Here is a 10,208-nt window from a genome sequence, read left to right on the forward strand (position 1 = left end):
TCTCGAAAAACCAATAAATAAATAAATAAATAAATAAATAAATAAAATAAACATAAATCTTTAAAAAGAGAGAGATACTAATGAGTTTTCAGGCTTTGTCAGAATATCCAGAACCACTCACACGTACATAGCATACCCTTTGCACAGCATTTACCAAACCACCCAGTCACACAGCTCTTTCTGTGCCCAGAGCTCCTGCAGGGCTGGCTTTCCTTGGGCAGCTTTGCCATAGGCAAGCATGTGGTTTTCCAGCCAGGCTGTCCCAGCGTGTCTCAAGAAGCCTTCTCCCAACCTGCGTGGGACAGACGTGGAGGGACCCAGCACCCCCACCTGTCCTGTCCTTCTGGTGACAGCAGCTCCACTTGTCCCCGCGGAAGATGCCAGGGTGGTACGATCCCAGGAGTCCCGTGTTGTTGATGCTCACCTTCCGCAGTGCAGACAACCACTGGTTCAGCTCATTCACACACTGTGGGGACAGCATCTCCACTGTCAACCTTCTTCCTCCCCAAGGCAGACACCCTTCCCTGAGCCACCTCCCCAGCCCTCTCAGGCACTCTACTTGATACAGATCAAACTAGAGCAACCTGGGAAGAGGGAAGTCAAAAGAGGAGCTGCCGCCATCAGATTAACCCGTGGAAGCCTGTGGGGCATTCGATTTTGATGACTGATGTGGGCCCCCCCCCACACTGTGGGTGGCACCAACGGTGTGCAGCTGGCCCTAGGGGGTACAAGAGAGCAGGTTGAGCAAGCCATGAGAATGAGAAGCAAGCCAGGAAGCTGCATGTTCCATGGGTTCGGCTTCAGTTCCTGCCTCCAGGCTCCTGTCTGGGGATTCTGCCTGGCTTTCCCTGATGATGGACTATAACCTGGAAGCCAAGTAAACCGGCTCCTCCCCAAGTTGCTTTTGGTCACAGCCTTCATCACAGCAACAGAAACCTAATTAAGACACCAATCTTCAGTTCCTCAATGGATATTCTAGGCAGGTGCTCTACCTCTGAGCCACACCCCAGCCCCTCACTGGGGGATTCTAGGCAGGGGCTCTACCTCTGAGCCACACCCCAGCCCCTCACTGGGGGATTCTAGGCAGGGGCTCTATAGCTTGAATCATGCCACACACCCCCTCCAGAATATCACTTGACACTTTTAATATTTACTCTTGGGAACTAAGGCAATGAGTCCCAGGCTTGCCCGACCTACAGTGAGTGTTAAAAAAAAATCCAGAACAGAAAGGAAAAGGCAAGCAAGCTTTGAGTCACAGGAACTTTAGATATCTATCTAGCCATATACATGCTACATATGGAGGCCCATAGCATGCATGGACCAAACATCTGGGCATGAGACCCCAGAACACTAGACACACGCAGCCTGAAGTACCTAACATGGCCGATAGGGGGAGAAAGGGACTCCTGAAGCCCCTCCCCACAGTGCCCTCCACAGGTCGCACCTTGCACTGCAGGTAGACAGTCTGGGACCGGCCAACGTCATCTGCATAGATGACCTGCATGACGTGGGAGCTGCCAAAGCTCTTTTCCTCCACCTTCTCCGCAGCCCGGATGCTGGCGAGCTTGATGAAGGCGCTTTTCTGGGGCAGCCAGAAAAAGGAGGCTGAGGGGGCCGGGCAAAGCAGGGCTGTTCTACTTTCTTCTCTGGCCTCCACATCCCCTTCAGCAGGAGGAATTAGGGCTTACTCATGGCTCTTGTTCCCAGGGGCCTGCTCTGGGAAGGGATCTCAGGTACAATCAAGCACAGGTTTGATTGTGACCGAACCCCAATACCATGCAAATGATACCTGGGAATGGTAGGGGCGCTAAGCATAGGCTTATATCCAGACACCCCTTCTCTGGGTGACAAAGGCCCAGGTATTGAGGCTAAACCTGCTTTTTGGGTTTGCGTCATGAAGGTCTGCGTGCGGAGTATGTGGTAAGCTAAAATACCATACCCGTAAGCACTTTGCCCAGTAGGCTATAGTCCTATTTGCTGTTTTGTTTTGAGACAGGGTCTCACGTAGCCCAGACTAGCTTTGAACTGTCTATGCAGTTGAGGCTGATCTTGAACTCCTGATCCCCCTGCTTCCACCTCCCAGTTGCTGGGATTATAAGCATCACCATCCTAGACAGCTTCCCTTCTCGCTCACCTTGGAGCTGGATGTCTTGGCGAAGCTGAGGGCTTCGGTGCTGAGAGAGAAGTACAGTTTCTTGAACGAGGAGGACGCAAGAGGGCCTTTGCCTTTGGTCCTGTGGATGAACAGCGGACCCTCCTTCACTGGCGGTGCCTGCGAGTTTAACGCCCTCTGCAGGTCCAGCTCTGAAAAGCAGGCAAGAAAACGATGGAAGGAGAGCCTCTCGAGGAAACGGATTGGGTAATTTAGGAGAGGAGCTAAGAACTAGAGTTGAGTCAAACTGGGGGAGGAGCAAAGTGGTGGGCGGGGCCGTGGGTAAAAAGGGCCAGGGATGACGATCTGTCCAGGAAGTGTTGGCATATCCTCAGCACCACAAAAAACCGGGCTTGGTGGCACATGCCTGTAATCGCATCCCTTTGGAGGTAGAGGCAAGAGGATCATAACGTTTAAGGTTATTCTTGGCAGTGGGGTTGCGGCCAGCCTTAGGTTATATGGGAGCTTTTCTAAATCAAACTAACAAAAGTTGGAGCGGGCAGAGAGAACTGGCTTTGTTTCGGTGGGCAGGGTGGTAGGCGGGGTCAAGTAATAGACTTGCACGACCGCCTTGGGGCACAGTACTGTGGGGAAGTCCTTGCCTTCCTTTTCTTCTATGTCCACGAGCTTGGTGATGAAGTCCTTCAGCTGCGCCACACCCTGGCGCACAGTGGGCTGTAGCGGTTCCATCCACGCCTCCTTGGCCCTGGAGACCGGTGTGTCCAGATTGCCTACATTCTGCACAACCTAGGGGTGACAGCAAGAATGACAGAGCTTTGGGGGAAACAACAGTTCTTCCATGGCTACCTACCTCAGCTTAGCAACAGAGACGGAGGCCGAGGAGGCAGGGGCCTGACCATGGTCCTAGGTAGGACTGGGGGATTCATGGATCACGGCACTTTGAAACTTTGGACACCTGGTAACTTGGAACCAAGCTTTCTGCTTTCGTCTGCAAGTCTGCCTAATCTTATCATCGTGGGCACGCGTGGAGTTCGCTGATGACTGTGGGAGTTGGTTCTCCCCTTCCACCATGCGGGCTCCAAGGATGGAACTCGGGTCATCAGACATGGCAGCAAACATCCTACCTACTGAGCCGTCTTGCTGGCCCCGCAAGTTTCATCCTAATATCAGACTGCAGATACATGCAGACCTGGGGATAAAACCTGCGTTCGAAGATCCCAGATTACTCTACGGGCTCTGGGATTTGTCTGTTTATGTATGTATGGGACTCTCAAGAGGTGGTCACAGGAATGCTTTGTAAACTGTGAGGTGCAATGCCATAGAGTACCGTGGCCTGGGTGCAAGGCCTTCCTAGTGCCAATTGGTGCAACACTACGGATCAGGCCAGGCTCCCTTTGCAACCTAACTGGCCTTCCCATCCCAGTCTGCAAATCCACACCTTGGCCAGCAGGAGTAGCGTGCGGCTGGTCCGAGCATCTGCATGCCGCTCTCGCAGATGGAAGAGCTTGGGCGACATGATGGCAGGAGAGAAGAAGCGCAGGCACAGGAAGCTAGTGACAGCGATGAATGGTACATTCTGGAAGGGTGCAGAGAGTAGAGACTGGTCTAGAAGCCGGTCTGTCTTCCAGGGCCTACACCCCACCGGATTCCCTTTTCTTTCTCTGCCTTCGACTCTGCCGTCAGGGGTCGCACCTGATGCTGAGGGCTAGGGAAGCGCTCCCGCACGCGCCGGAACAATTGCCGGAAAGTGGCGCGGACCACAGCTGGGCATGCGCGAACCGAGCGGCATAGTGCGCTCAGCAGCGCCACCAAGTGGGTACGCAGCGTCTGTGCGCTCTGCTCCAACACCTCGGCCTCCGTCTGTGGGCGATGCAGCCCAGAGCACCTGCACCGGCAGGAATTAACCAACAGAGGGTGAGAACGTGGTGGCAGGGGCTCCCCTTGGACATCGGACACAGAGAGAAAGGACAAGTGAACCCAGGCAGAAGGAACCATAAACACTTGGATAAGGGGCCTGATTCCGCACAGTTATGCACCCAGCGATCACCCCGGCCTCACCCCACATCCTTAACTTCTACTTTGCTGGGGTCCAGCTCCACATATTTCTTCTCCTCGAACACTCTGTCAATAATGGGGCCCAGGATGCCATGCAGATAGCGCATTCCTGCCACCTGGGGGCCACCAGAAATCACACTAGTTAACCATCCTGTGTACCATCTGACTGGAGTATTGACTCAGCTTTGGGTCAGATGCACAGTTAGACTCAGCGTACTTCAGTGAATGTGTCTATATGCATGCATGCATGAATAAATGCATGTATAGATGAATTCATAAATGGATGATGGAAATGTTGGCCTTCAAGAGCCACAGACAGACAGACCTTCTGCAGATCTGAGGGTCTTTATTCTCTAAGATGACCATGCAACCTCACCTTCAGAAAACACTCCATGGATTTCGAGGCCAGAGAATTGCTCCGGAAGAGGGTGTTGGCCTCACCTGCAAGCACAAACTCCGTGGGCGGGGAGCTGGGACAAGGCCTCGGAGGCCAGAGAACAAGGGGATGGAGTCTCTCAGTGGCCCTCAGTAAATGCTCTTCTGAACATTTCCCACCTGCCCCACCTGGACTATTTGTTCTTTATTAGGGAGAGGGTGACCCTGCTTCCATATTAGAGGGGCCTATCAATGCGCTAACGAGGGCTTTCTCCACCCTGCCAGGGGCAACTCCTCTCAGGCCTCACTGGTTCGGCCCAGCTCCAGCTGAAAGAGCAGGTCCAGAAAGTCCTTGGCCAGTCCCTGCCCCAGGAAAAGCTTGAGCAGGGTGGTGGCCACTTCCTGGCGACACTCGGCACTTGTTGTCTCCTCGATGACCGGAATCAGCTGCCCTGGGCCCTGCAGAAAGCAGCAGAACCGTGGGGCTCCAACCCACCAAGGAACATGACCCTCCCCGGGGTAAAGACCTCAGAGCATCAAGGGGAGGTTGTAGGGACAGGGCCGGGGTTTCTGGACATTGGTGAGTGCATTCCCAGCCCCAGGAGTCAGCTGGACAAGCGAACTGCTCAACTAAAGCATGGAAGCTGCCAGTTTCCCTCAGGGCCTCCTCACCTGGGTGCCCAGCTTCACCTCCTGGCACAGGAGCTGCACGAGAGGCTGGTAGCAGGTGGATGGCAACACTGTCTCATCCCGCAGCCGCACCTCCAACTGTAAGGAGCCCAGGTTGCCCCTGGAATGGGCAGTCTGTGATCTCTCCACCAGGGACCTAGTTTCCCTGGGCCACGCCCACTCACAAAGGCTCAGGCTCTGTTCCTTTGAGATCAGCCATGCATTCCCTTTGCTTACGTCCATCAGCTGCCTTGCGAGTCCCTCCCCCAGCTGTGCCTTTCTGTGTCCCTGTCTGGAAGACCCTTCTTGCCCAGAGCTTCCACCCATCTTCAAAGACTAGTTCTTTTTTTTTTTTCTTAAGATTTATTTATTTATTATGTATACAACATTCTGCCTCCATGTATGCCCACATGCCAGAAGAGGGCACCAGACCCCGTTACAGATGGCTGTGAGCCACCATGTGGTTGCTGGGAATTGAATTCATGACCTCTGGAAGAGCAGCCAGTGCTCTTAACCACTGAGCCATCTCTCCAGCCCCAAATTCTAGTTCTTTCATGCCTCCTGACTCCGGTGGACCATGGGAGTCCACCCGAGTATACCAAGGTTTTATATTCCAAATCTATCAACTCCTGAACACCACCACGTCACCTGTACACTTTACCCAGGAAGCAAGTGGTTAGCCTACCAGAGAAATTCCGACTCAGCAAGTTAGGCAGCACGCCATAGTAAATCTAACCGCCAAGATTCCATGACTCTTCTGCAGAGGGTACCGACTAAGGCTATCAATGTTCCTTATAGCTCCCACGACCCTCCCCATGCGGCACACTGAGGAAGCCACACTGCCCAGCGCACACCCCGTGAGCTGACGCCATCAAGGCTGTCCTAGACTGCTTCTAGGCAAATGCCTTGGGCTGGACACACCCCTGGCCATCTGCCCATGCCCTGAGACGGGTACAGATGAGGGATGTGGGACCTCCTTCAGGGAACCAAAGCTGAGTCAGTTGAGAAGTGTAACGGGGACAGAAACAAGCCAAAGACTTTTCTAGATGGGGCCGCCAGACTGAGCAGAATAAAAACACAAGACAGGGCTGGAGAGATAGCTCAGAGGTTAAGAGCACTGATTGTTCTTCCAGAAGTCCTGAGTTCAATTCCCAGCAACCACATGGTGGCTCACAGCCATCTGTAATGAGTTCTGGTGCCCTCTTCCAGCCTGCAGACAGAACACTAAATACATAATAAATAAATAAATCTTTAAACACACACACACACACACACACACACACAAGACATCAAGCTAAATTAGTAAAGTTTTAGTATCAGTATGGCTTGAATAATGCCTGATCTTCTTTCTTGAAACAAGGTCACACTTTGTAGATTCAGGCTAGCCTGGAACTCTAGATCCTCCTGCCTCAGTTTCCTAAGAGCCTCGATTACAGATGTGAACCACCACACCTAATTTGCATTCTTTTTTCTTTTCCTTCCTTCCTTCCTTCCTTCCTTCCTTCCTTCCTTCCTTCCTTCCTTCCTTCTTTCCTTTCTTGCTTGCTTTTTGTTTGTTTGTTTTGTTTTGTTTCTTGGTATTTTTTTCGAGACAGGGTTTCTCTGTGTAACAGCTCTGACTGTCCTAGAACTCACTCTAGAGACCAGGCTGCCCTCGAACTCATAGAAATCCGCCTGCCTCTGCCTCCCTAGTGCTGGGATTAAACGCGTGTGTCACCACACCTGTCAGTGGCTTGCATTCTTACATTAAACTGGGGTTACACAGATGTGTCGTTCTGCTTCACTCCAGGTGTCCCGTCTGTGCACACTTGCACATGCCACTGTGCGTGTGTGAGGTCAGAGGATCGCTTGAGAGAGTCGGGGTTGCAGCTGCTGAGCCATCCTGACAGCACAGGGTGCTCTGGTGTTTATTTAACTTTTATCTTTCTGGTACTGGAAGCCAGACCTATGGCGAGTGCCTACAGGGCAGGCACTCTACAACGGGTATATCCTCAACTCTGCCTTGCCTTTCATACGGCAACTCTATTTCTGGAGACTCTTGGGGAATGAGGGTTTGGAGTCATGGCTCTGAGACACTCTCTCTAGGGACCAGAGAGCTGCAAGAAAGCCCTTTAAAGGAAGAAGTCTGAGGACTTATTCTAGAAAGTGCCAGGACTCACAAAACAGGAGATCCATGCATAAATTTTAGCTCAGAAAACAAAGGCATATAAAAACAGCAGGAAGGTCCCACCAGTATGAGAGAGGGGCTGGCACAGTGGGCAAAGGCTGAAAGACACGTGACCTCTGTACTCTTGGGCCCCCGACCAATCAACCACCGGTAGGCACTCTGTCTCAGCACACACCCCAAGGCCCAGGGTGGCACTTACTCGCCTCGTTGGCTTTTGGACTGGTCAGGTTGAAGCCGGAACCAGCCCTCTTCCTGCTGGGCTGAACGCAGTCTCTGGACATTGACAACCACCTGGGAAAAGGGCAGATCAGGGCTGGGACACTTAGGTCACCTCCTAGCCAAGTGCTGATCTTTTATCTTTTCTTTTTCTGAAGCTGGGGATAGAACCCAGGGCCTCACAGATGTTAGGCAGATGCTCTACCACTGAGCCACACCCCAGACCCTCACTGGGGGATTCTAGGCAGGGGCTCTACCACTGAGCCACACCCCAGCTCCTCACTGGGGGATTCTAGGCAGGGGCTCTACCACTGAGCCACACCATCAGCTAATAATAACTGTTGTGATAACTATTCTTGGTTGTCAACTTGACTACGTCTGGAATTAACAAAGACCCCAAAAGTAGAGGGTACATCTGTGAAGGATTTCTGCTTCAGTTGAAGTAGGAAGATCTACTTTTATTTTTCAAGACAAGGTTTCTCTGTGTAGCCCTGGCTGTCCTAGAACTCCCTTTGCAGACCAGGCTGGCCTTGAACTCAGAGATCTGCCTGCCTCTGCCTCCCCAGTGCTGGAATTGCTGTCCTAGAACTCCCTTTGCAGACCAGGCTGGCCTTGAACTCAGAGATCTGCCTGCCTCTGCCTCCCCAGTGCTGGAATTGCAGATATGGGCCACCAGCCTGGCTTGTTATTTCATTTTCTGAGTTAGCATCCCACTATGTAAGCCCAGGGTGGCTTCAAATTTACAACAATCCTCCTGCCTCAAAATCCCAAGTGCTAGGAACACTACCATGCCTGGATTACTTTTTGTTTTGAGACAGGGTCTGGCTGAGTTGTCCAGGCTGGCTTTGAATTCACTCTGTAGCCCAGGTGGGCCTTGAAATGAAAATCTTGCCTTAGCCCCCCATCCCAATATCTGGGATGGCAGGCTTGCACTACTGGGGCCTGGCTTCCAGTATTGTTCTCCTAGCTCAAAGGGGCGCCTTGAAAGGGTCCCAGAATTCCAGAGCTGCCAGCTGGGAGGAATCCCAAGTTTACTACCTGAGAAAGCCTGTGGCATGGCCTGAAGGGACACAAGATGCTGCAGGTGGGGGTTGTGACCTGGGCAGGTGGGTGTGTGTGTGACCTGGGCAGGTGGGGGGTGTGACCTGGGCAGGTGGGGGCGGGGCTGGTGCTTACTTTGCCTAGAAAGTCATTCCGGCTAACAAGGTCCCAGTCCCAGGCCTCCACGGACAGTGCTTCTGTAGCTCCCTCCTCCAGCTCAAATTCAAATGTCTCGTTCCAGCGTGGGTAGCAGGATTTCTTCACCACCTGCTCCGAAAGGAATAGTATAGTGGCTCAGTTCGCAGGGCTACCCAAGGCCAGAGCACGGTAGCCCTACCCCACACAGCTCCCCTGGCTCTGTACCGTTAGCGCTTCCAGACCCAACCCGGAAGGGTGAAGAAGCCCACCCCTCAGCTACTTAGGCAAGGAGACTGAAAGGTCAAGGCCAGCCTGGGCTACAAAGCGAGTTCAAGGCTAGCCTGAGCAACTTAGTGAGACTCTTGCTTCAAAAATAAAAACAAATGCCTTAAACTTTTGAGTAAAGAAAACAGCAATTCCAGGTGCGCTCTCGTCCTCACTGCTAATGTGAGATGAACTGTTGAGCGGGTAAAGTCTGCCGCTAAGGCAATCCACCTACAAATCACTAAATATAAGAAAAAGGGCTGGAGTGTGGCTCAGTGGTAGAGCCCCTGCCTAGAATCCCCCAGTGAGGGCCTGGGGTGTGGCTCAGTGGTAGAGCCCCTGCCTAGAATCCCCCAGTGAGGGCCTGGGGTGTGGCTCAGTGGTAGAGCCCCTGCCTAGAATCCTCCAGTGAGGGGCTGGGGTGTGGCTCAGTGGTAGAGCCCCTGCCTAGAATCCTCCAGTGAGGGGCTGGGGTGTGGCTCAGTGGTAGAGCCCCTGCCTAGAATACCCAGTGAGGGGCTGGGGTGTGGCTCAGTGGCAAAGCCCTTGCTTAGCATGTGAGTCTAGGATTCAATCCCCTATACTGAAGAACTACTTCATAAGACATCACACACTCCACCACGGGGGAAACTGAGGTCCAGAGTGGACATGGGACTTGTCTAAGGCCACACAATAAAGCAGACTGCACGGAGCCCAGCTCTGGATAGGCTCCCCTGGGCTGCCACCTTCATGATGATATTCACAGAGCTAAGAAAATCTAGACTGGGATTTCCATGTCCCCCACTCCACCCCAGTCAGTCCCTCAGCTTCCTCACCGAGGTCTCCTGGGTCCGGCCATTGTAATGCACGCGAACGAAAGGGTCAGACGCGCCATTCCTGTCTTTCGGGGCTAGATCCCTGGGGGTGAGATGGGACTGGGATTACTGCTCCTGCAGTTGGTCTCCAGGTGAACACAGCAGGCTGGGAAGGCTTGGCCCATCCAGGCCTGCATGCGGACTGGATGGCAACTCGCCCTTCCCCCACCACGGTCACGCATCGCCCCCTTTGCCCTCCTGACTGAATAACTGCAGAGATGCCACTGTGCCGGGCGGTGGTGGCGCACGCCTTTAATCCCAGCACTCGGGAGGCAGAGGCAGGCGGATCTCTGTGAGTTCGAGACCAGCCTGGTCT

General features: G+C 53.1%; 1 protein-coding gene across 2 annotated transcripts in view; it reads right to left on the reverse strand.

Moving 5' to 3' along the window:
• Positions 1 to 10,208, reverse strand: part of Rasa4b (RAS p21 protein activator 4B) — a 26,177-nt gene that overhangs the window by 5,299 nt on the left and 10,670 nt on the right. Inside the window, exons 6-18 of one of the 2 annotated variants that reach the window (XM_026788362.1) lie at positions 9,854 to 9,935; positions 8,772 to 8,903; positions 7,579 to 7,670; positions 5,216 to 5,333; positions 4,852 to 5,002; positions 4,545 to 4,609; positions 4,172 to 4,284; positions 3,806 to 3,998; positions 3,552 to 3,689; positions 2,755 to 2,899; positions 2,135 to 2,304; positions 1,445 to 1,582; positions 331 to 466 (exon numbers count right to left, since the gene is read on the reverse strand). In XM_026788362.1, the coding sequence (XP_026644163.1) occupies positions 331 to 466; positions 1,445 to 1,582; positions 2,135 to 2,304; positions 2,755 to 2,899; positions 3,552 to 3,689; positions 3,806 to 3,998; positions 4,172 to 4,284; positions 4,545 to 4,609; positions 4,852 to 5,002; positions 5,216 to 5,333; positions 7,579 to 7,670; positions 8,772 to 8,903; positions 9,854 to 9,935 (1,673 nt within the window). Of the gene's footprint in view, positions 1 to 330; positions 467 to 1,444; positions 1,606 to 2,134; positions 2,305 to 2,754; positions 2,900 to 3,551; positions 3,690 to 3,805; positions 3,999 to 4,171; positions 4,285 to 4,544; positions 4,610 to 4,851; positions 5,003 to 5,215; positions 5,334 to 7,578; positions 7,671 to 8,771; positions 8,904 to 9,853; positions 9,936 to 10,208 lie in introns of those variants that run through there. The other variant, XM_026788363.1, reaches the window with a different exon arrangement.

The sequence above is a fragment of the Microtus ochrogaster genome, chromosome 2, assembly GCF_000317375.1.
Source record: "Microtus ochrogaster isolate Prairie Vole_2 chromosome 2, MicOch1.0, whole genome shotgun sequence".
NCBI classification, from domain to species: Eukaryota; Metazoa; Chordata; class Mammalia; order Rodentia; family Cricetidae; genus Microtus; species Microtus ochrogaster.